The 26,519-nt window shown below is 37.6% G+C and overlaps 1 protein-coding gene across 13 annotated transcripts in view; it reads left to right on the top strand.

Annotated features, from left to right (window-relative positions):
* LOC127968201 (voltage-dependent P/Q-type calcium channel subunit alpha-1A) overlaps window positions 1-26,519 on the top strand; it is a 99,106-nt gene that overhangs the window by 62,847 nt on the left and 9,740 nt on the right. For 5 of the 13 annotated variants that reach the window (XM_052569224.1, XM_052569222.1, XM_052569220.1 and 2 more), the window contains 19 exons: window positions 215-314; window positions 401-561; window positions 810-950; window positions 1,034-1,235; window positions 2,321-2,485; window positions 2,569-2,679; window positions 2,895-2,978; window positions 7,086-7,202; window positions 7,735-7,800; window positions 7,989-8,086; window positions 8,259-8,409; window positions 8,580-8,707; window positions 11,026-11,122; window positions 15,334-15,439; window positions 15,811-15,918; window positions 17,536-17,639; window positions 20,492-20,598; window positions 21,596-21,737; window positions 23,030-23,149. In XM_052569224.1, coding sequence (XP_052425184.1) covers window positions 215-314; window positions 401-561; window positions 810-950; window positions 1,034-1,235; window positions 2,321-2,485; window positions 2,569-2,679; window positions 2,895-2,978; window positions 7,086-7,202; window positions 7,735-7,800; window positions 7,989-8,086; window positions 8,259-8,409; window positions 8,580-8,707; window positions 11,026-11,122; window positions 15,334-15,439; window positions 15,811-15,918; window positions 17,536-17,639; window positions 20,492-20,598; window positions 21,596-21,737; window positions 23,030-23,149 — 2,308 coding nt within the window. Of the gene's footprint in view, window positions 1-214; window positions 315-400; window positions 562-809; window positions 951-1,033; window positions 1,236-2,320; window positions 2,486-2,568; window positions 2,680-2,894; window positions 2,979-7,085; window positions 7,203-7,734; window positions 7,801-7,988; window positions 8,087-8,258; window positions 8,410-8,579; window positions 8,708-11,025; window positions 11,123-12,003; window positions 12,101-15,333; window positions 15,440-15,810; window positions 15,919-17,535; window positions 17,640-20,491; window positions 20,599-21,595; window positions 21,738-23,029; window positions 23,150-25,889; window positions 25,926-26,519 lie in introns of all 13 variants that reach the window. The other 8 variants (XM_052569225.1, XM_052569223.1, XM_052569217.1 and 5 more) reach the window with 7 other exon arrangements.

Below are 26,519 nucleotides of genomic sequence, written 5' to 3'. Positions count from 1 at the left end.
CCACAAAAATACGTCTAATACATGATAGATATTGTGGTATTAACTGTTGCATGGTTATATTGAAACTATCTTCTACAATAAGTAGGCCAGTGGTAGCCCAAGGAATGGTCTAGAAGTTAAATGTGTTGAAGAAGGTCTTTCAAGAAGTCCTTATCTCACTTTATGTCTCACCATGCAGCATGTTGATGTCCTGTTGTCTGCTTTCAATCCACAGAGGGAGCAGTAAGGGGAAAGACATCAGTGTCATCAAGTCTCTGAGGGTCCTAAGGGTGCTACGTCCACTCAAGACCATCAAACGTCTTCCCAAACTAAAAGTACTGTCAAAGTCACACACACAGCTGTGTTACGTTATCACACCATTTAGTTTTGTTCGTGCAATACTCATGTGTCTTTCTCCCAGGCGGTGTTTGACTGTGTAGTGAACTCTCTGAAGAACGTGTTGAACATCCTCATTGTCTACATGCTGTTCATGTTCATCTTCGCTGTGGTGGCCGTGCAGCTTTTTAAGGGACGATTCTTCTACTGCACCGATGAATCCAAAGAGTTTGCCCATGACTGCAGGTAAGTGGAGATGACTTGCAATGAAAGATTTGTGATTTCTTTTAATTTACACTGGCAGTTAAATGTCAAAAATGGAAAGTTTGCAGGTGAAAGTTTTCCAAAATTGACATGAATGTGACAACATGGTCCACAATAATACATGTATTCTCACCCATTTTTAAGAAAGGTCCACAATAATACATGTATTCTCACCCATTTTTAAGAAAAACGCCTGATTGCTGAATTGTTAATGTGCATTTTTGTTTCAGGGGTGAATATTTGGTGTACGAGCGCGAAAACGAGGTGAAATCGCAGAAGCGGGAGTGGAAGAAGTACGATTTCCACTACGACAACGTGCTTTGGGCCCTGCTTACTCTCTTTACTGTGTCCACCGGAGAGGGATGGCCACAGTGAGTTGACAATGTCACAAATCTCTAGTGGCTTATTATCTCTCCTTCTGTGTCATCACCTCTTTTTGTAACTTCTCTTCAAGGGTGTTGAAGCACTCGGTGGACTCCACTTATGAGGACCAGGGCCCGAGCCCGGGGTACCGGATGGAAATGTCTATCTTTTACGTGGTGTACTTCGTTGTCTTCCCCTTCTTCTTCGTAAACATCTTTGTAGCTCTCATCATCATCACTTTCCAGGAGCAAGGAGACAAGATGATGGAGGACTACAGCCTCGAAAAGAATGAGGTATTTGCCAATTGATTCACTTGAGTAAACCAGCAAACATGCCTAGTTTAGGCCAAAATGTAAGGTAACATCTTATAAATCCCATAGTGCATCCCAAGAGCTTAGTTTTATTAATTGCTAAAAAAAAAAAAAAAAGGTTAAGTAAGAAATACTTTCATGTAATTAAATGGATAGTTCACTCAAAATTAAACTTCTGTCATTAATTACTCAAGTTGTTCCAAACCCTTAAGACCTTTGTTCATCTTTAAAAACACAAATTTAAATATTTTCGATGAAATCCGAGAGCTTTCTGACCCTGCATAGACAGCAGCTCAGCTACTACATTTAAGACCCAGAAAAGTAGCAAGTACATCAATATAATAGTCCATGTGACATCAGTGATTCAACCATAATTTTATGAAGTTATGAGAAGACTGTGGCAAAGACTGACATGGAAGAAAAGAAATTGTTGAAGAAAGTGGTTATTTTAGTTTTCTTGGCATGTAAAAAGTATTCTTGTTGCTTCATAACATTACAGCCTAACCAGTGATGTCACATTAACTATTTTAACAATGTTCTTATGACCTTTCTGGGCCATTAAACATTTCAGTTGTGTTGCTGTCTATGCATGGACAGAAATGTTTTGGATTTCATCAAAAATATCTTCCAAAGATGAATGAAGGTCTTACGGGTTTGGAACAACGTGTTCTTTTTTAAGAAAGTGCTATTCCAACCAATATTTTGTGATCATACTATTATTATTGCTATTGCTTACTATTATTGAAGAATATATTTAGATTTTTAGTAATCCGTTCCTTTTTAGAGTTTATATCTCTGAAAAAGATCGATAGATATCTCAACAATGTGTTGAAGAGCAATCAATAATTATCTCATAAGAAACATGAGACTTTTAAAATAAATGTTTTTCTGGGTCAAAAGCAGCTGTGATTCAGTCGGTCACATCACTTATATTTTATAGTTATATAGCCACATTCTAGACAGAAAGTCCACAGTTTTTACTATTCACTTCTCTCTCCACAGCAACAAACGCAAGGTGATACATCAGATGCTTCTTTCATTGTTTTCTGTTATTCTGTGTCTTCTAGAGAGCCTGTATTGATTTCGCTATAAATGCCAAACCTCTAACACGCCACATGCCTAAGAACAAGCAAAGCTTTCAGTACCGAATGTGGCAATTTGTAGTGTCACCTCCGTTTGAGTACAGTATCATGGCTCTCATTGCGCTCAACACCATTGTCCTTATGATGAAGGTACAAGCTTCTTCGTCCTCTCTTAACATCAGTAATGCCCTTGTATATCTGTTAGGGTCTGAATTTTCTCTGTGCGTTTCCAGTATCATAAGGCACCTTCTATGTATGATGAAGTCCTGAAGAACCTGAATATAGTGTTCACCACACTCTTCTTCATGGAGTGCGTTCTGAAAATCATTGCCTTTGGTCCCAGAGTAAGTTTCTTTAATCGCATTCGTTTCATCCAGCTCTTCCTAGCATTACTCATTGCACCTGAAGATATCACCCATTATTATTTAATATTATGTCCTGTTACTTATTCAGACCTAAGATTTTTTAAATGTTTCCTCCTTTTAACGCGTTTAGAAACAATTTTAGAAAAAAAATGGCTTTCTAATGGACTTGTCTGTCTGTCTCTGTCTGTTTGCAGAATTATGTCCGAGATGCTTGGAATATTTTTGATTTTGTGTCTGTTGTCGGCAGCATCACTGATATTTTGGTGACAGAGCTATGGGTAAGTGCACTTTTAGACAAGTTTCAAAAGCAAATGCAGATTGCGCCTTGATTCAAGTTGAAACTGAATGGCCAGATGTGAATAAAACAGCTTAATGTAAATAAATACTAATTTTAATACCGGTAAAGGCATCTCTTGCGATCACTTCCTTTTTTGGATGGACAGTAAAAGTTTCATTCTCATGCACATAAATATTTAAGTACTTAATGTATGTGTTTAAAATATCATCCTATTGCAGAACTCTTCATATTGTGTTTAATAAGCAAGATTTAATAACTACAATTCCAAAATTATGTAGTAAAGATGACTTGGCAGAAAAATTTTAACATTTTTGTCTATTTGAGTATTTCCCTGTTCAGTCCTCCACATCATGTGTTCATTCTATTGCCATTCTAAGTGTTGTGTGTATTTGTACTGTTTTTGTGTATAAATTTCAGTGTTTTAGTGTGTATTTGTGCTGGTGTTGTGTTAGGGCTTTGCAAAAAATCAAATGCGATTTTCATGGGCATCTCATCAGTAAAGATGCTCCTGTGATTAGAAGTATATCTCCAGCACGTGCGTTCAGATCAGGGTTGCCAGGTCTTCACAACAAATCCTGCCCAGTTGCTTGTTAAAACTAGTCCAAAACTAGTCCAGTCGCGCTTCCAAGAGGTTCCCCGATAAAAATACTTTCCCAGGGTTACAATATAAGTTTTAGCAGGGTTGCCTTGGTAAAATTTGCATTTTAGGGGCTAAATATCACATCATTTGTATCCGGGTTGCTTCAAACCGCGGACATGAAAAACAATCGCAGACTTTGCAGGATTTGTTGTGAAAACCTGGCAACCCTGATCTGAACGCACGTGCTGGAGATATTCTTCTAATTACAGGAGCGTCTTTGCTGATGAGATGTGCATGAAAATCGCATTCGATTTTTTGCACAGCCCTATGTTGTGTCTAGGATGCTCTGTCTTTAAAAATGAGACAGAGACACTTTACTCTGATGTGTTACACTGAAATTTTTGGGCTCTCCCAGTGGTCACACGTTATATGATGTGAATTGTTATATAACTTTTATATAAATTTGTCCATATAACTTTCAATATAAATAATATAATCAGTGCTATTTTAGTTATATTTATGTATTATCATATATATATATATATATATATATATATATATATATATATATATATATATATATATATATATATATATATATATATATATACATATATATATATATTTATATTTTGAATGTACTTTATCATTTGAATGTTTTATTTGTTTCTCATTTTATATAATTACCTCCAGTTTAATTTTAATTTTTGGCAGTTTTAATCAGTCATTTAACTTGGTTATAAGTGTTTTATTAAGATTAAAACAAAATAATTGAGTTATTTAGATTATTTGCCAGGTCAGCATTTTACATTTTTAACCTTATATATATATATATATATATATATATATATATATATATATACACACACACACACACACACACACACACACACACACACACACATACTAGGCTTTTTATCTTATATTGGTATTTTATTTTAAATAATTGTATTTTTTTTTTTTTTTTAAGTTTTAATAAAATAACTTTAGAGTTGTTTTTGTTAACAACATCAACATTGGCTGTGTCCAAAAGCTCTAAACTGCTCCCTTTGGAGGCAGCATTCCAAGGCAGGAAGGCATCAATGCACGTCCAAATCCAAATACTGCTTCACTTCCTGTCTCCAGAGGTACCTTCTTTTGATTTAATTTTGAAGGCAGCATGGATGTATCCTTCACTGCCATTGATTTCCCACAATCCTGTGTGTTTTATTTCATTTCGAGGAGCTAAAAAAATAAGCATAACATCGGAAAGTTGTGTCCGGTGGTCAGTTTGTGCAGAAATGTATATTTCCAGCTAATATTTTGCACTTTTGATGTCTAGCGAGATATCAGTATTACAGTAATTATATATAAATTTAGTTATCACTCAAGCTAATTCTATTTTGTGCCACATTAAACCATTACGCTGCCTCAGAAGCCTATCCGAAATCAGTTTCATACCTTAGTGCAAAAACGCTGACTGCCAAGTCACTGCCTGAAAAGGCAGCGAGGCAGCTGCTAGGTTTTTGGATGCAGCCATTGTCCCAAAGTTAGTTAGCATTGTATCTGTGTAAAATAATTGTAAATGCTTTTCAGGCCACTGGAACAGCCTGCATAGTAAATCAATACCCACCATATCTGTGTTTGATTAATCAGCCTGTTGACTGTATCCATAACGACTTATTCCTGTTTTATCTTTTTACATGCTTTCTTTGTTCCTCTGATTTGTTGGCGATAAACCCATCCAATCCAAAACAAAACAAAAATGCACTATGAAACTTTCATATCGATCATCTCATGTGTACCCATCCAATGCCCTCAAACACTCACTGTACACATATGCCTCCATCTACTGCAACAACACATAGAATCCGGTTGGTTTGTAATTTTCTCTCGGCTTCTAATGCATCCATTACCCAAAATGCTTCTCTCTTCCCTCCCTACTTTCCTCAAAGCATGTGCTTTCAGTATGATGACCCATTACCCCAAAGATGCTTGACAATTGGACAACTGCTAATGTTAACACTTATAATATTCTATTAGTAATTAAAAAACACTAGGACTGGCTGGTATAATGGGTTTCTTTTTTTTTTTTAAGTGTCAATTTACTGTTTACACCATGGTACTTTTATCCACACAGCTATCGTTTTGTGGGTCAAAATAAGGAAAGCTGTTGTGTGGATATGGTTTGGAGCTTAGAAATCCAGAATAAACATTGCTACATGATTATTTATTAACCATTTGTCATCAAATTTCCAGAAACACAACTGCATTGTCATGTAGACTTTTACAATTATCTAAAATTACTCGTATAAGCATTTGATTCAACCACCCTAATACAAAAACACTTATATATAAGTACAAGGGCCAATATGTAGTTAAAGAAAGTGACTTTAACAAAATTAACATAGAGATTTACCTAAATGTATTCCCAAGAGATTCAGACAAACTTCAATAGCTGACTATTGCTCTTATTGTCCTGTAGTTCTAATCTGCCTGGTTACCCACTGACCAATGAGAGCTCTGTTTTTGTTTTTACCTATAAAAATGCCTTTACACATTCACAGATAGTCACAGACATTGTCATGCCATCGCTGAATGCCATGCACTTTAGCAAAAGCTGCATGATGACTTGTTCTTTCATTACCTTATCTTTTCTCATCTCATCTGCCTGTTCTGCACTACTATAGTTCCTCCTTTCATATGGAAGAGGGCGCTGCATCTCATTCAGAAATTTGTGTATGCTGGAATGGGGGAGTGATCCTCAATAACCTGTCCACACAGCTGAGATGATTTATTGTTTATTGTACCATGTCTGAACTCAATCTCAGTTTCAATTTCAAGAGCGATTGTGTCAGTTGTGTTTAAAATGCAACACTGAAATAAATAGAAAAATAGAAAGAAAAATGAACTATGAACTGTGTGGATTGGACCATTGAGAATTACATGACCAACACAGCCAATCCCCATTGGCTAATGTTGTCGGTATTCTACTCCGTATGCCTGTATTTGCTAAATATTATAATGCATCAGGCTGCTTTCATACTGTGCCTTGCCTGTCTCAACAGATCAGTGCATTTGATTAAAAAAAGTTTATGCTTTAATATATGATTGGATGATGACTGTTACAATTTATTGATTGTTTTTCTTAAGTCCCCCCCCTCACCCCACCGAATTAATTTGGTCCATTTTTTTCACCATTGTTTTATTTCATTTTTAGTGTCAATTCCAATTTAAGCTTATTTTGTACATTATGTATTTTTATATACATTTACAAAAGAAAACCGTTTTATACTTTTATGTATTACTTTAACCCACTTTCTCTCAAAATGATTTTATTCTTTTATATGAAAAAAGAACATTCTAGATTCATCATCATTAAACTTTTTGTGATTTTTTTTTTCTCTCTCTTTCTTACAATCACAATCTATTTCACATACTGTGTCTCTTGCACTCTTTTCTCCTTTTTCTTCTGGAACATTCTCCTCTGTCTCTGTTTCTACACATGTCTCAATCTAATCTCCCCAGAATAACTTCATAAACCTGAGTTTTCTGAGACTCTTCCGAGCAGCACGTCTCATTAAACTTTTGAGGCAGGGCGAGACCATTCGCATTCTGCTTTGGACCTTCGTTCAGTCATTTAAGGTACCAAAAGTCATACTTTAATGCCTAGTAATACATCCGCACCAATTCACATGCCAAATTCAAGTCCAAGGGATAACACTTAAGAAAAATCGAAACATTTTTGCACCGAAATTGAAATTTCAGGCACTCTAAAGTCCCGCCTTAGAGTTGTTTCTCGCCTTAAGAAATATTTCTTTGCATATTTTCTACATGTAATGAAAATATATAGCCAACTTTCCTGCCTAAAAAAGTTAAAGAGTAAATATCCATGATTCATTGGAAACAGTTGGAGACCAGAAATAGTTATGAATTCTTTAATTATTTAATAAAATACATTGTTCAGAAATAAACAATAATGTGGTCATTGCAGTATATAATTTCATTCAATATTGAAATACCTGTAGATGCAACTTTTATACAAAAAAAGTGACAAAACACACCTATTTTACAGTGTCCACATCTTTAAAAACACATAGACAACCTTTCATACCAAACTTCAAAATTTGGCCCAATTTCTTTCTCCGTTCATGGTCTTTCTGTCTACCATTTACAGGCTCTGCCGTATGTGTGCCTGCTCATTGCAATTCTGTTCTTCATCTATGCCATCATTGGCATGCAGGTAACAGCTGCTCTGTTTGAAATGAGTTTTAACATCACTGTGGATTTTTGAAAATCAAAATAAAGGCTAAATTATCCTAAATAAGTTTCTTTCAACAAGTTCAGAAGTGGCATAGGTTTGCTGAGAGATCTCATCTGTGAGATCAGTGATGTGTGCAGTATTTTTATATTTTCTCTCTGGTTCTGTAGTTGTTTGGGAACTTGCGGCTGGATGCAGAGGAAGGTAGTGCAATCAATGAACACAATAACTTCAGAACCTTCATCATGGCCCTGATGCTCCTCTTCAGGTCGGTCTTGTGTCTTTACCAGTATTATTTTAGTATATAAAATATATATATTTCTGTTTAGCATTTTTTTCCCAGTTTTATTTTATGCAAAGGCATTTTTTTATTTATTTAATCTAATATTTGTGTTTTATTTCACCTTTAACTGTCATGTGTTTGTATGTTTTGGTAATAGGAGTGCCACAGGCGAGGCATGGCATGAGATCATGCTGGCATGTCTCGGAGGAATGGAGTGTGATGAAAGCTCTGGGAACGAGGGCGCAGAGTGCGGCAGCAACTTTGCTTATGCCTACTTTGTCTCTTTCATCTTCCTCTGTTCTTTCCTGGTGAGAACAGCCTCCACCTGTTTCTTTCCGCCTTCCTTTCCTTTATTCCCGCTTTTTTACACTTACCCTTTTATCTCAGAAATGCATCTATTCTTTATTTATTGCTTCAAACATGAAATAATTGTTTAATGTTTTGGGGCTTGCGTTGTGGGGTTTGTATTTGTGTTTAGATGCTGAATCTCTTTGTCGCCGTCATCATGGATAACTTTGAGTACCTGACCAGGGACTCCTCCATTCTGGGTCCACATCATTTGGATGAGTATGTCAGGATTTGGGCAGAGTATGATCCAGCAGCCTGGTGAGTTAAACGCTCATCTTTTACACTTTTTCTCCCTCTCAAACACAAGACCACAGATTTTATGCTTTTAGGCACACATGCAACCATTGATTTTTACCTTTAAATTGTAGAATGGAAAACCTAAATCACCTAATACTAACAGTTTTAAAAAAGGAAACGTGTTCACTGCAAGCTAACAAACACTGTTACATTCTAAAGATTCTATATTCTGTCAACAGATATGTATGTGCACACAAACTAACTCAAAAACCAATCATTCTTCTCCATAGCTGCTGGCCTAGAGCCTCTTACATCTTTTGTTACTGAAAACATCCCCAGAATGTCCCAAAATACTGTCACAGTTAAGACAAGGCCCTGACAGATGGTAGATTTCAAAATCTCAAAATGCCCAGTGTTTGTCTTTAAATCCCTCCTACTTCCCCCCGTCCCAGTGCTTGCCTCGTCCTCGAGTTCTGTTCTGTTGGAGCCCATGGAGTTGGTCCGCACACATCCACTCATGATGACTGAGCAAAAGAATGTTTAACGACTGAACCAGGGTTGTGCGCCATTCAGAATACAATAAAAACCTTTTTTTAATTATTATTCTTCCAGATTATTTCCTGAATTTGAATTGAATTTAAGTTACAGTACCAAACAAGATGTAGAATTGCAATTTGAATTTGAATGTTTATAAATAGCACTGAAATTAATCAAAATTCATGCAACTAAAAGCAAAGCTAAGGTTTATAGGCCTTATGGATGGATGGATGGATGGATGGCTGTCTATAGACATTCAAATTTACTAATAGTGTATATTTCATCACATTAAAGAAATTAACTCCAACCAGGTTGGAAAGACATTTAATTTCCCACAACGCATGTTGAATTTCTTTGAATTACATTCCTCTTCCTGTCATTTCAATATAAATTCCAATTCATTTTTTTGTGGAATGTGAGTGGAATGTGGGTAATTTAGTTCAAATTCATGAAATGCATGGGAACCAATTTTTAAATTCTGAATTTTGCATAATCCTGATTCGATATATATATATATCTCTGTGTGTGTGTATATAAAAATTGCAGCAAGAAACCAAGGAAGTGATTTAAAAGAATAAGCAAGAGAGAGCTGAACATGAATCCCTGTGCATGGCAGATTCTGACTTCACAATGACTTAATTCTCCCATCATTATGGCTCAGGTGTGCATGGCAAACATCTTCACAGACAAGCTGTCGCAGCTTATTTCTGTACTTGCCACTGCATACAAACATTAACAAAATACACCTCATGTATTTTGACTGGTAAAGCCCACGTAGCTGTCGCTGTATGCAGTTCAATTAAGTCATTGGACTCGCCAAGATGAGAGAGTCTCTCATGTGCACGCACGGTCATATCAGTGGATTCGTTTACTCTGCACCATGATGGGGGAGGATTCAGAACAACACTAAAGATCATTCAGGGACAGCTTCACCATTTTTCTTTTTTTTTTTTTTTTTTTTACATTTGATCTGGTTATTTCATTCATATGCATAGGTGTATTGACTGGATTTTGACATGCATTGAAATCTCACATGCATGTTTAAATATATCCAAGGCAGTGGTCCAAGTCAGAATTGTGGAGGGGAAATATAGCAGGTAAAACTCATTTAGTGGTACACGAGCATTAATTTCAAAATGTCCATAGCATGCATGTATGAGTTTATTTATTTATTGCAATTTTATATTTAATCAAATTTTAAAAATTTGTTTTGTTTGATAGAAAGCACATGGAATTCTCGTCTGAAATTTTTGCACGTAAAAAAGTAAATACGACCTCAGATTGTGTCCATCATGTTAAAATACTGCCTCCAAAAATTTAATCCGTCGTAAAAAATTCGAATTAGGTTCTATTTTCTGGAAGTTTATATCCGTAGCAAGCATTTTGACAGAAAAGGATGACCTTAGTGTGCAAGAACCTTTAGTTGTTAACACATTTTTTTATGTCAAAATTGCTGGGTTTTTAATTACTCCTTATCTCAGTCTTATGAAAAGGGGGCATTGCAGGAAGATTTAGGTCTTTCTTATGATCAAAACATGTTTGTCAGCCCAAAAAATGGGTTGGGTTGTCCTTTGAATGATCTGGTTTTCCATCTGTTTTAGGCAGTGGAACAGCCTCACTGGGTTTGGTCTGTGATTTGTCAATGGATATGTGTGCTTTTATTCTCTAGTTCTTTGTGCTCCTCTTCTTGTTTCTCTTGTATTCCCTCTTCCTCTCCACCTCTTCTTTGGCTCTCTGGTTCTGTTTCTTCTCTCTTTTCCTTTGTGTTCCCCCTCTCTAACCTCCCTGTATTCTTCTTGCAGCGGGCGCATTCATTATAAGGATATGTACAGTTTATTGCGGGTTATCGACCCCCCGCTGGGCTTAGGCAAGAAATGTCCTCATAGGGTGGCCTGCAAGGTTTGGATCCTACTAAACAAAAACCTTTAGCACCTGCTCGCATTGAAGACTGGAATGATTGTTGCTTTTCTTTTTTTTTTATTATTTCTTTTTCAGTTGATTTTTTTTTTTTACTCTTCACAGTTTTTCTTCTTTTACTTAAAATTCATTTTTGTTATTTTATTCGCCATCTCTATATGCATTCTGATATGACAAATGAGAATGTGCGGGACAATGCAGACACCTTTTTAGAAGCATGACGTGCACTGCCATCGACAGCCAAGTCTGTATGAACCTCTCTGTGGAATGAATCACTAAACAGCCAATCAAAAAAAAAAAAAAAAAATTTAATCAGTCATTTTGTTATTTTTTTCTTTCTGCTTGCTGTTGAACCATGCCTTGGCAAACTGGGTGTAACAGTGTGCATTGTTCTTGTTTGGGGACGAAGTGAGGGTTGGGGATCAGAGGACTGCATTGACGTGACTACCATAGTTCTCCACCAAGCAGCGGAGCTTTTCTTTGCCTGTTTGAAGCCCCACTGCAGTTCTATGGGACCGTCCCACGATCGCATAGAACAGTGTTTTTACTAGGACTAAAAATCAGCTTCCCCTCCTCCTGTTTAACCTCCAGCCAATCAAGAGCTCTCCCGCTCTCAAAGCCCCGCCCCTTGCCCAGACCAAAACAATAACCTATGTGTCTTTGTTTTTCTTTCTTGCCGTTGTTATTTCCTCCTCCCTCCTTTTTTGGTTTAAATCCCACCATCCTCCGGTTTGTCCCATGATGTCCCCCCCCCCCCCCCCCCCCTTCTCGTCCATCGTCCTCCTCCTATTTTTTCCCCCGTTTTCCCACCGTTTAATTTATGGGGATCTCACCCCTCCCCTCCCACCCCACTCCCCTTACAGCGGCAGGATCAGTTACAGTGATATGTATGAGATGCTCAGGCACATGTGTCCTCCGCTAGGCCTGGGGAAGAGGTGCCCAGCTCGGGTCGCCTACAAGGTTAGCGGCGGCAGCCCATCGTGGGTGCGCCACAGCCAATCAAAGCTGTCCATTTTTTTCTGTTAGTGTTGGTGTTGGTGAGCTGCTGTACCTTTCTTTTTACATTGTGGGGTATCGGTGAAAGCATTAGCCAGCTGACACATACATCCGAACGCGCACATCCACTGGAGAGCGGGAACGGAGGGTACCTTGTCAGCCCTTCTGCACCGTACTCAAATACAGATGGAAGATATTTTGTTGTGACTATAACAGGAAATCTTAAATGTCATTTAGCTCTTCTTAGCGATTCTTATGAGAGATTATGGCTTTACATATTTATTAAAATCAACATGAAATCGGAATAGACCCTTCTTAGTTTCTTAATACACTTACCTGCTCTTGTTCATTGAATTTCATGTTGACTTTAACTATAAAACAAGGAATATTGTATTATTTCCGCAGTAGGTTTTCCATGTTCATTGCAGTAATATAGTCTAACTTTAAATACAAATATGAAGGCTATAGACAGTCTGTGTGCGTGTACAGAAGGACTGGGAAGGATCGTGTGCCTTTGGTCCTCTGTGTCTCTCCCTCCAGTGGATGATTCTTAAAGTCTACATATCTATGATTTCGACTGTTGACACATTTGTAGGTTCAGTCTTTAGACTCACTTTGTCCTTTTGATTTTTTTCAGCAAATCCACTAGAATCACAGAAAAGCTTTTCCACCTGTCCTTCGTTTGATTCTGTCAATGCAGTTCTGACCTGTTTCCGTTCCCCTCTCTCTTTCTCTCTTACTGTCTCTTGCTCTATCTCTTCTTTTCCCCACATTCCTCCGGTATACATTTTCAGCAGCTACATCTTTACATCCCTGCACAAAAATTCCTTTCTCTTGCTCTCTTCCTCTTTTACTTCTTGTCTTCTACCTATCTATCTTGCATTTCATCACTTTTAACCAGCATGCTCCTTAATTATGCTTACTGTAAGGATCTGATTGCATCCTTGTGCGACAGTTACATCCAGCCATTTTACATGTCACATTCATCATATTAAGAATATGGACCTTAGTCAGGGTGTAAGGCATGTTTAGTTTGAGGTGAATGATTATGAAGTATTTTTTTTGTCACTCATTTTGCAGTTGGAGGCTGTAATCAATATCCCTTAATATATATCTTTATAGCCTTTTTCATTGTACAGAGGTTTTTAGGTTTTAATGCTTAAATTTTTAATATGTAAGCATTATTCTTAAAACATTTATTTTGGATACAATTAATAATTTGACAGCACTATAAATAACAATTTAGTGCATTTGAGGACATGTGTACTTGAAAGAAATACAGAAAATGTACACATTCCTGGGGACAAAATGACTTGAAATCTCATCTGACCATTTAGATTATTATTTTTTTTCACTGTTCACACCAAAAAAAAAAAAAAAAGATAAAATAAATAAAAAAATTCAGATTCTAGACCACAACTTTTCCAAGTTATGTTTTCTGGAGTTTTTGCCCATTGCATGTATTGGTTGTACTCGGACAGACTATCTATATTTTGCATTTAATTGCAAATGGCATCTACGCTATGATCCAATGAACAGACTTCCTCTATGGTAGACATTTTGTGAAATGTAATTTAGTTTTGACCTCACAAAGCTTTGCTTAGACTCCCTTGACACCAATCCATTCACTTTCCTCACTCTCTTTTATTGTTTCCCCTCATCTCAAACAAACAGCATTCTTCTTGTTCTCTCTTTCTCCTCCCAGACTTTCTCTCTATCCATTGCCAAACACACCACTCCCCCCTTTCTCATTATTTTTATATGTGGTACACATCTCATGGCTTTCCAGTCTGAAGTGAACTAACTTCTATACTTGTTGCCCCCTAATCCAGTCCTACACCTCTCGGTGTACAACACATTTTCCATTTTTTCTTCTTTAACTCCATAGGGAATGCCACCCCTTATCTGACCTTCAAAAACTGCACCGTTTTGCATCGAGAGATCAGAAAAAAAGCAACAACAAAAAAGCATTATAATTAACCCTATGAAATATCACCGAAAGAAAAATAAAGATGCTAAACAAACACAAAAATACAAGTGGTCAATGAAAAATGAAATGATACTCTCCGTGCGCGGCTGCACTGCTCTTGTTCTGTGAGGGGTGGGGAGGGAGGAGGGGGGTGCATGTTGCATGGAGTAGGGGACCGGTGGGGTGGGCGGGTCGTCCCATTGCTGAATTCCGATTAGGGCTTGTGCTACATTGCATGTGCTTTTGCTTTTGCATGGCCACCGCTGGCACTCGGCTCATGCTCGTTGGTATCTACACCTGCAAGAAACAACGGACTGGACTGAAATGGGCACACGAATATACAAAGGCTCACAAACACATGCTCACTTCCTCACACTAACGCCATGTTGTGTGCTTGTGTGTTCCAGTTCCATGAAGGTACATCCAATGCATGAAACCGGCATCTAAAAACAACTTTTTATGTGCCCTTTCGTTCATTGGTTTATACAAAATATATGAACTCCGACAGGTAGGGGGAGCTCTTTAGCAGTAGCCTTTTGTGATACATTTGTGACATTTGTGTTCTCAGCCTTTGCTAGCTGATCCAAGGTCAGTTGATATCACTTCCAAAAAACTATAAGCACACTTTACAATCTAGAAACTTGAATTAGATGCACAATATCATATCATGTGGCAGTCCCAAAAAAATACATGCTTATGTGAGAGATATTTTTGCCTGATCTGAGAAAAGTTTTCAGAGGCAGAGGAACACTGATGACGATGAAGCGAAGACTTTATCTCATGTGATACTGCTCCACTTATCTGTGAGGGCTCCAATTAAGTCACTTAATTGATGTGTATGTACAGTATACGTTCTATAAAATGTGTGAATTGTTGATTCACACATTACAACATTGCAGATTGTTGGTCAGTTATTTGTCAGTCTAAGAAAACTGCTCTCACAGATGCCAATTAGTCTTCCCAGATCCCTTATTGTGTGGTTGTATGAGTATCACCAAAAGAAATGGTGGATATTTGTAGGCATCCATGTCATCAAAAGAAACTACAGTCACGACTACAATCAAACGGTCAGAAAAGCTTAATCTCCTGCAATTTGTGTGGCCAGTAATTTATTCTTTGGCTACAAACTGCTGAGCTCCCCAAGCCTTTTAATAGCCCACCAAAACATCTGATTGGAGGTTAAACTTACACAGCCCCGCCCTCATCCCCTCTGATTGGCTCTTCACAGAGACTGCTACGCATGGATCTACCTGTTGCAGATGACAACACGGTGCATTTCAACTCCACTTTGATGGCTTTGATACGCACAGCTCTGGACATCAAAATCGCTAAGGGTACAGAATGACATCCCTCTTTGTTTTTTCTTACTTCTTTTCTATCTTTTATTTGAGTGAAAATAAAAACTAAACATAAGTCCTCATGTATCATAAAATTTTATTTATTTTTTTAATTTTTTTTGTTAAAAAATTTGAGTCAGATATACCCAAAAAATTATTTCTTTCTTTGGTATTGTTCATTTCTTTTTTTTTTTTTACATTTTTACATTTGATATATAAAAAACATATTATTTTCTTTCTTTCTGAAAATGCTTTCAGTGTATAAACATATTTTGTTTATCTGTACCTATGTGCACGCATGTGTGTGTGTATGTGTGTGTGTGTGGTGTGTGTGTATGGACCCTGCCCTGACATCATACACTTAACAGGAGGCGCAGACAAACACCAGATGGATGCCGAGCTCCGTAAGGAAATGATGGCGATTTGGCCAAATCTCTCCCAGAAGAACCTGGATCTGCTGGTAACACCACACAAGTGTAAGTTGCAGATGGGTTTGTAGAAAATAAATAAATAAATCAAAGATCACCAATTCATCAGAGGACAGCTTCTCTCAGCACACACCGCTCAGCACCCCCTGATCAGGCAACACTTTCACTTCAACTAACCCTTATCCTGACAAATCAACATCTTACACTGTTAATTAGATCAATAATACCATGCTTTACCATATTAATGCTATTCAAATAATTCAGTCTCACAACTATATGATTTATTGCTTGTCATTCCACAGCTATATGATTTATGATTTATTATCATTCCACTTCTAAAATACATACCCTCTCTTCCTCAACCTCTTTCCTCTTCTCCCTCTTTCTTTGTTCTCTCCTCTGTCTTCACTGGCTGTTATCAGGGGGTGCCTCGCTATAGACGGATCCTCTATAGAAGTCTTTTCACTCCAGCATGTGTAAAGCACAAAGCTGGGCTCAACCTCTAGACCACAGAGCCTCAAAAACAGTGTAGCCCGAGATATTACCTCATGTTTACAGATGTTAGAGACATTTTCACATTATTACCAGAATGCATTTAAATCTGTCTATGGTATCTATAAAAAATACTTTTGTGTTCTTTTCTTTAGCATGTTTCTTTTTCATTTAGAAATGTCAGCATGCTTTAGAGTTATTTCTAAGGTTTACTGTCAGTCCCTAGGGGTTTCATGCCATTTTACTATGAAATCTAACAAGAAAGTGCTTAATGTGAAGGGATATCTTTGTCGTTTTTGGCAGCTCAACATTTTTCTAATTTATATGTTATATGTCTCATTCAAACTCTGGATGCCGCAGAGCTTTGATGGAAAATTTGAGCTCCTCACAAAACAGTGTAATCCTTGCATTCTGTTATCCTTGCCTCATTCACGGTATGTATTCATAGTGAAATGGCTCTTGAGTCCCTGTAGGAATGAAAAACAGGCTAGAAATATGAAGCTATTAAAGGTCCCTGAGAAAAATAAGAGCATCTTTAATTAATGAGGATCTGACTGTGAAAAGACTATTAGCTCTGTGGTGTTTTGTATTTGTTGATGTACTTTTAGTGTCTATTGTGTAAAATGTGTATTGTGTGTTTCTGTGTTGAAGTATATACAGTTGCACCAGAAAGTATTTGGGCTCTTAAGCCATACTGAAATGTTTTGAATGTTATTGCATTTGGTTACAGCACATCAGGTGGTATTTATTTTAAGGATAGCAAAATATTTTACAACAAGTTAACAAAAGTTGGTAAAATATCACTGTAAATATGCCTAAGCAAAATCAAATGCATGTGGTAATTTGTTGTCTATGCAATGACATTCATACTTGTATAAGAGCCTAAATCAATATTTTGGGGCAGCTGTATTTGTGAAATTTGTCTTGTAATTAGTTGTTTACCTGTCTAGTTTCTCAGTCCCAGATTAAGACTCATTCTGGCCTGTGATGAACTTCTGTTGGTTCATTGCCGTTGAAGTTTCTTGTGAGGTCATGACTGAGTTTTGTCTGGGTCTGAGAGACTAGACCTTTGTATTTGTGGCATGTTTTGTCTCCAACTCCCATTCCCCTCTCGGCTCAGGGTCCCATTCCACCCCGGTCTAATTGTGCAGGGTAACTTTTTCATATTCTCAGCAGCAACAGACCTGACAGTGGGCAAGATCTACGCCGCCATGATGATCATGGAGTACTACCGGCAGAGCAAGGCCAAAAAGCTGCAGGTGCTTCGTGACGAGCAGGTACCAATTCAAACAAACAAACAAACAAATACCAAGTTTGCTCTCTAGCTTTGCCAGTCAACACTAGTAACACCAGTGATTTGTGCCTGTCCACATGGCTATAAATTCACACTTGTTGGCTATGTCTGAAATGTAGCTATTTATAAATTTTAACCTATGATTAGAGTTGTAATTTCTAAAAGTAATCATTGCATTTTTTTATATTCATATTTATGCCTTTTTTATTCAAATATCGGTGCTTTTTTAGTATTTATTATGAGATATCCCAAAATATGCATTAAAATACTTTGTTGAAAACCAGACTCTACAGTACATATATAAGCAGTTAAACATGCAGCTGACTGTAGTTTCAGATGCAGCCAATGTCTCTTTCACTGTTTTAAAATGAAATGATCCCTTATTAGATATGTACACTGCTGTTAAAAAGTTTGAGGTCGTAAGATTTTTTTCTGTTATTTTTCTTATGCCCTCAAAGGCTGCATTCATTTGATTTAAAATGCAGTTAAACAGTGGTATTGTGAAATATTATTACATCTGTTTTCTATTTCAGTATAATTTAAAATGCAATTCATTCATCTGAGGCTAAAGCTGAATTTTCAGCAGCCTTTATTCCAGTTTTGGGTGTCACAGGATCCTTCAGAAATCAATCAAATATGCTGATTTGGTGCTCTAAAATTTTTTTACTGTTAGGGCCGGGACTTTGACACGTTAATTGATATTAATTAATTACACAAAAAAATAACACGTTAATTAAGATTAATTAGTTACAGAAAAAAATTCGCCGCATTTTTTATAACTTATTTTTGCACCACGGAACGTTTCTCACTGGATGAGTTTCGGCGGACCGATTATACTGGAGCACCAACTAGCGTTCGCATATCACTGCAGCACATTGAGCCTCAAGTATCACCTCAACGCAAAACATATAGCAGCTAGCGTGGACTCTACACTTTATGTTGAACTATGTATTATTTTGTTGGTGCAACAGTTTATGTTAAACTCTTTATTGTTTTGGCCAAGGTTATGGAGAGTTGGACCTGAGTATGTTATGGCCTCTGAAGCAACAGAGAGATGTTTTCTAATAGTCAGTGTTTCCAATGTTCTGAATGTAATTGACAGTATTGTGTATTACTTAAAAAACAGTTTACAGAAGGTTCCAGTACCTATAAGCTTCCTGAATTTCTGAAATGTACTATTTCTAAATTGTTTCTAAATATGCTATTGCTACACTTAATGGCAAAAATTGCACTGGTCTGCTAGACTTGGTTGAACAAAAATAAACAATATTTTGTTGCTTAAGCTTATGTATTCAGTCATTATTCAATGGTATACTATAAATCCATGTGAAAAAAAAATACTTCTCACTGTTCTCAGATCAAATATTTATATGCGATTAAAATGCGATTAATTTCGATTAATTCATTACAAAGCCTCTAATTAATTAGATAAATTTTTTTAATCGAGTCCCGGCCCTATTTACTATTATTATCAATGTTGAAAACAGTTTTGGTGCTTAATATTTTTGTGGAAACTGTGATGCATCTTTTTAGGATAATTTGGAGAATACATTTTTTCAGATTTTTTTTTTTTGTAGCTTTTTAAATGTTTTTGCTTTGACAGTTACTTTCGATCTATATAATGCATTCTTGTTGAATAACAATAAATATATTTTTTATCTTATCAGTCCCAAACTTTCAAACAGTAGTGTATGTCACTTCCCACATGGAGCACTATGATTAAAAAGATGTACATGCAAACCTTTAGTGCTTTTATGGCATGGTAACAAAAACACTGATTACTGTATATACAAGATCATTTCACATTTTATTTACTGAGTTAGAGCATGCTTAACACTGTAGTTTTGCAGGGTATATGCAATTATGAATGATACAACATGGCCTTTTGTCAGTGTCACTCCTGTCCCCTTCCCTAGAAACGTTCCCATCCTGTACAAGCACAGTGTCCATAGTTTCTGCCTGCATTTTCAATTTAGTAATAGTTGCAGCCTACCACAAAGAGCGTGGACACTCTGCCGTCATCAGGGAATGGTCTAAATATATGTTTATGTCTTGCCTCACCTGATTCCCTGTCTGTCTCTTTACCTGTTGTACTTCACTTGACTGCATCTGTACCTCAATAACGTCCTCTCAACATCAGCTTCACTTTTGTGGCTGTCTCACTCTCTATAACCATGTCTGATGTCTGTATATCTATGTCTGTCAACTTGTTTGCATTTTAACTAATTCTTTTTGATCTTTCCTTCTTGTTTCCATTCTTTTTGGCATATTGGATCCACTGCCAACCCCTTGTTCTTTTTGGTGTGTGTGTAATTTTCTCTGTTTTGTCTTGTCTTTCTTCATTTGTTGATTGGTGAGGATGTCACTAACATGGAATCTTTTCTGCCTCCGTGTGGACACCTTTTGTCTAGCCAAATATGTTCATTAATGGATGTTGAGGGGAGGTTCTTGGTGTAACCTTTGGGCTACCACGGTCTCTGAGATTTCTAGTGTTCATAGTTTAAGTTTCACCAACTCAGAACATGTTGTTCTGCAAGTATGAACCTCAGATCTTTACTGTAGCATGCCCAAATTGTTACAACCACCCATGTCTTCCGGTGGGTTGAATGGAAATGTCTTGAGCCATCGGCACCTACCTAGACAGCACAGCCCCAATGGAGGACTCCATTCAGGTTGGTGAGGGCACTGGAGGACTCCATTTCCCATGATGCCCTCTGGGGGACCTCTGCTGTCTGGTACCCCACCACCTGTGGAATGCACAGTGGTTTGTGTGTTACCCCATATCCCATAAGTGTGTCTGATCCCAGCTGTAGGCCATGTTCGTATCTCACACAGAACCGAACGCCATTAATGTTTCAGCGCATGGAGCCATCCCCGAACCAGGAAGGGGGACAGGGGGTGAACGGTTTCCCCGAGTTGCCACAGGAACCTGTCAACAGCCTGTGAGTAGCATCTTGAATAGTCTTTCTACGCAAGTCATATGAATGAAAAATACTTGTAAGTCATTTATTAATCTGAGTTCATATTTACTGCAGCATTTACGAATACATTATTAAAATACAATGTTTGATCTCTTAATGTTAATTAATGGACCTGAACTAACATGAACTAACTATGAACAGTTGTACTTTTATTAAAGATGAATAAATAATGTAACAAATGTGTGGCTAATCCTTAGTTAACATTAGTCACTGCATTAATTATTATGGTCTAATAAACCTTATTGAAAAGAGTTACCGCTTTAAATTCAATCTTTCTGAGTGAGTCTCATGAAAACATATCCAGGTCCATATTTCTTCCCAAAAGCAAAATTAAATAATAAAATGTTGTTTGTTGCATTAATAAAATGAATTAATAAAAAAAAAATTATAAAATTAACAATTGTATTGCAGTAAGGGAAAATACTGAAATACAAATATTTTTATTAACAAACATTAAGTTAAATTAATTAAATTAAATTAATTTTACTGAATTACATACAGCATAACAAATACTGCCATTAATTAGTGTTTAAAAATGTTACTATTTAAATAAAAATAATTTTCTTATTTTTATTTTTTATTTTGGGGTAAAATATTACCTGAACCTGAAAGGTTTTATGGGATTCACCTCTTTGAACTGGTGCTCTGTCTTTTCTTTCACTGCTTAGCTTTGCTTTAATTGTTGTCTTTCTTCTTCTTCTTATAGGCCACACTTCTGATCTTTTTTTTTTCTCGTCTCTCAGCTGTCGCTCTACTCACATTGTTTCGATTCTTCGATATATGTCTATATATTTGCTTTTGTGTTAATTCTGATGTTTATAAACATGTATATTTGGAATAGTTTTTTCTGTACTATTTTTGTCTGCAAAAGGCTTTTTGTAGATACAAAACTGCATTTCTGTAAGTGCATGTGTGAGTGAGTAACGAATTAGCCAGCCAACATCTTTCTCTGGTCCAGGCCTCCGGAGGGTGGAATGAGTGAGAGCCAGTCGTGGGTGACATCACGAGCCCAGGAAATGTTCCAGAAGTCTGTTCCAGAAAACTGGAACCCTGACAGACCGTGTCCTAATGACCACCACGACAGCCGTCACAATCCACAGGTAATATCGGAGGCCCTCAGATCAGAAAGGCAATTTTGTCTTGTTTCGTTCTGAATTTAAATTTGGCTTGGAAATCCTCAAAGCTCTCCTGACTATATCAGCTTCTCTCAGCCTTTGGTATTGAACTGTGTGCTGTTTAGCCTATCACTATCTTCCCAGCCATCGTCCCTTTTTTGCTGCTTTTGGACTCACTTCTCATTCATATTATCACTCGTTCTATCTCTTCTGTCTCTGTCGGTCTGTAGCTCACCTCTTTATCTGTCTGATGAATCATTCTGATGAACTTCACTGCCCACTGTAGACCGTTTGTATAGACACACACTTCCACCTCTGCCAGACTGCAGGGGTGTTTCACTGCTTGCCTGCTACTCTACCTCACTGTCTGCTGGACTGTACCAAACCCCCTCCAGACTCTCATCTCTCCTTCAGTGTGACTCTTCTCTGTAGCTCAGCAGTCATCTGACCCTGATGTTTCCCTGCACCAGTCACTCATCCTAATTCTATGGAGATGCTGAATAAACAGATTTAGGCATAATGAGCATGTTGGAAAGTACTTCAACCCGTAGTAGGCAATCTCAGTCTACAAGAGATCTGTGAACAAAAGCTGTGATTTGAGCCAATCCAACCAGTACTGTGTGTTTTGTTTCCTCTCTTCCCTACGTTTTCCATTATTTACAAAGCAAAAACCTAAAAGTACACATAAAAATTGCATAATTTAAAGATTTTTCTTATTTATTAATTTTTTTTTTTTTTTGTAGGATTTTTTCATATTTAATTTGGATTTTGGATTGGTAAAGACAAATATCTAATATATTTAAGGAAGAACAACAGCTTCTTCTTTTTTTTTTTCTTTTTTTTTTAACGAACATATCGCAAGTAAACAAACCTGAATTTGAAGTAGCTCAAAAATGGCTTCTACATTTTATTTGGGATGATTAGTAGTACATGTAATGTAAATGTAACGCAAATGTTCAGATTTACTCGTCTTTAAACATTATATACAAAAGAAAAGATAGCCCCTTCCTGTCTTCTCTGGTTTCTTTGCCGGAATAAGTTTTGATGTGGGCTGATAGTCAGAGACTAGTGTGCATCGGTTCTTTTATTCCACTCTGTTAGTGATATGCATAATTTGGAATGGCTAATGACTAGCTCTAGTTAATCTAATCTTCAGTTCAACTGCACTTTTGTGCAAAACATTGCCCTCTGGTTTACTGGTTTATCACACTCGACAGAGCTGTAGGCCGGTGAAGCAGGCATCAGCCCGGCCCACATGCTGTTGCTCTGTTTTGCAGACGGTAGAAATGAGAGAGATTGGGCCTGTTGGGGACGGTTACTCGGACACTGAGCCCTATCACCCAATGGAAGGGCATGGGCGGACCATCTCCATGCCACGCCTCTCAGCAGACAACCAAGTGAGCACCTTCATCCTTTCATCCATCCCTTCACCCATCTGGTCTTTTCACTTTTATCTGTTATCCATTTCCAATATCCGTTCTCAGTCAGTTATCCAGCTAACAGCCTTTGACAGCTTCAGTTGGGGGATGCTGTCATGCTAACAAGCCAATAAATGCTAGCATGTCCTTGTCAAAAGTCAAAGGGCACATGGATAAGTGGCTCCCACCCTGATCTTCACTTACATGCATGGCTGTCTGAATGTGTGTGTGTGTGTGTGTGTGTGTGTGTGTGTGTGTGTGTGTGTGTGTGTGTGTGTGTGTGTGTGTGCGCGTGCATGTGTGTGAGAGAGAGAGAGAGAGAGTTGGTTCAGTGCATCATCATAACACCCTAGCTCAATTTCAAGAAAACCTTGGTGTGTCTGGAGTGTGCTGCTGCCAGAGTTGGTTTTGAGGTAGTGACAGAAGTAACAGAAAACAGCTTGTGCATAATTACAAAATGTATAGTTCCAGGCCTAAATAATTAGTTAAAGATTTTTTTTTTTAAATGGAATTATCAACTAATTGATTGTATAAGTATTCCATTAAAGTTTTACAGCCTAACTAATTGTAAAATATTATTGCAAATTATCAGCAAATAGCTGTTATTTATTTTTATATACTTTAAAGTGTAATTTATTCCTTGTATAACAAAGCTGAATTTTCAGCAGCTATTATACCAAATTCAGTGTCATGTGTTCCTTCTGAAATCATTCCAATATCTGATTTGGTGCTCAATAAATATTTCTTATTATAATTAATATTAAAAACACACAGGTTCGCTACTGTGCAGGAACTAGGAGCACGGAGACAACGGAGAAGATCACCATGAACAGTCTTTACTAACTCACAAGGAAGGAACGCATGAATAGCACAGGAAATGATGCAGGACTCAGGAAAACACAGGGCTTAAATTGGGAACCAAACCAGGAAATTAAGAAACACCTGGAATCAATTTCACAATCAGACATGAGGGAAAAACTAGGACACATGGTAAACAGAGCATGTGGGGGAGGAAAACAAACAGACAGTCCATGGGCGTGACATTTCTCCTCCCTCCCCAAAGACACATCCACGCGCACCCATGGGGGAGCAGACAAGTCAGGGGGCCAGGCCTCGGCCTCTACGGACAGATCCCTATATATGAAAGTAGCCAGTTACCTGTTGACTAATTTTAAGACGCATCCCTTACATGCATTAAAAGGCCAAAATTAAGTATGCACATATGCACTGATTTGCATACCCAATGTACTGTGACCTATTGACCTGATGAGATATTTCACCAGGTCCCTTTGAAACACTACCACAAATCAACCTCTGGAGGCAGTAACATGCTCAAAACATTCGATTCCGCAAACATACACCCACAACACATCACATAGAAGAAATTATGCTTTTATGCTATAATGCATAAATGTGTATACACACTGCATTTCTCACCCTGGCATAACCCCCATGATTTCTTGGTTGACTCTCCTCTGGAGATGTGTCTGGATTTAGCAATTTGTCCGAGTGTGTATAAGACCAATGTGAGGAAGTCGTGTGTCTCTGTTTTGAAGTGTGTGTGAAGGTGAGCTAAACATAGAACCTCAAAAACTAGTAAGAATCTGCTAGAATCAATATACATTCACTTGTGTGTTGGAAGTGTGGTGTGTACAGTACACTCCAGGAAGTGTGAGGATCCAAATCTGTGTTTGTCCATGTGGTGTAAAGATGTAACATAGATGTGGTTGTTGTTCTTGTGACTCACTCTTGTCTAACACTGCTCTGCCCCACAGAGTGTGCGTTCTGCTGCGGTAAGTGTGTTAGTGTGCTTCCTATCTTCCTCTACACTTGCTCAATTTTTGTCTTTTTTCTCTTTCCTTTTCCTTTTCCTCCTCCTCCCCCCAACCCCTTCCTGTCAATGCCTGTGTGTTTCTGTGCTCTCTCTAAATTAAAATGGGGATCACTATTTTTCTCTTTCTTTGTCTTCTCCACTTTGCTTTTAATCTCTCCTTTAATCTTGTTTTTTCTGTCTCTGTTTTAACACATAATTCCCTGTGGAATTTCCATTTCCATCCATTTCCTTTTTGTTTTTCTTTTCCATTTTACTTGTTTTTTGTGCTCTCCTTTTTTGTCATAATTTCTTTTTTTAAATTTGGCTTTTTATTTCTTTGTTTGTTTGTTTTTTTTTGTTGTTTTTTTTTATGGACTTCCTGTTTTCTTCTGTTTTACCCATAATGTTTGCTCATGGTTTGCTCTTTCCCTTTTTTCTTCCTTCCTCCTTTCTCTTTCTGGTTTCCTATTTCCCTTCCCTATTTCCCTATTTCATTGTCATTCATATTCTCTATTTTACTTTGTCATTTTGTGGTTTTACTTTTTCTTTCTTTCTCCATTTTGTTTTTGCTTCCTTTTGTTTCGGTCTCTGTCCTTATTCATGGATTTCCCATGATGTCTTTTCATCGATTCCTTCTTGTTTTGATGATTTCTCAACCCTGTGATCTTTCTTGCCCATTCCGTCATGTTGCACATTTAATTTGGCATCATTTTCATTTCATATCTCTGTGCCCCTTGATTTCCTACTCACCTTTTCCTTTCCTCCTTGTTCCATTTCCTATTTTCTTCTTTTATTTTCCCCTCTCTTTTTTTCCTCACACACTTTCTCTGCTGTGCTCTGTATATATCGTCCCGTGGTCTCATGCGTGTGTCCTGTTCTGCACACCGTCTGTCTGCTGTTCAACAGCGACGGAGACACAGGCCGCGAGGAAGTAACCTCAGTGTATGTACCGTCTCTGGCTTTCTGCCTCTTCTCCATGCTCTCCCTCATTCCCCCTCTCTTGTTTTGTCTGTTTTAGGAGTCTCTGTCTCTCTTTATGTCTTGACGTCACACTGTTCTATATTTCACGCCATCCTTCTTGTTATTCACCCTCTTTTCCTGTTTTCCCTTGGTATATTCTGTTCGTCGCTATACCTTTCTCTCTATATACCTTTTTCCTGTCCACTTATGCAGCCCTGTATCCCTATGTGTGTGTGAGTGCGAGTGTGTGTGTCTGCCTGTGTCTTATCTCTATATTTCTGGTCCTGTGGACATGGGAAGCTTTCGCTGTCTCGTAGTTCTTGACGCATGGATTTCAAAAAGGAAAACCTGCTGCTAGTAATGGTCGTGTTGTTAGCATGATTCAGTCAGGCGCATGGCATAAAGCATTGTGTGTGTGAGTGAAGAAGAGTGTAAAGGGATATTTCAGTGATTTTGATGCAGAAGAGCATTATGTGCCCAAGAATGTCTTTGTGTGTCCATACATGCTATAGATTGTCATGTTGACCATCATGTCTCCGGATGTGTGCATGGACAAATGTGCTGAACTTTGTTTGG

This window comes from Carassius gibelio, chromosome B11, assembly GCF_023724105.1.
Source record: "Carassius gibelio isolate Cgi1373 ecotype wild population from Czech Republic chromosome B11, carGib1.2-hapl.c, whole genome shotgun sequence".
NCBI lineage: Eukaryota > Metazoa > Chordata > Actinopteri > Cypriniformes > Cyprinidae > Carassius > Carassius gibelio.
This window is presented reverse-complemented; position numbering and strand designations above follow the sequence as displayed.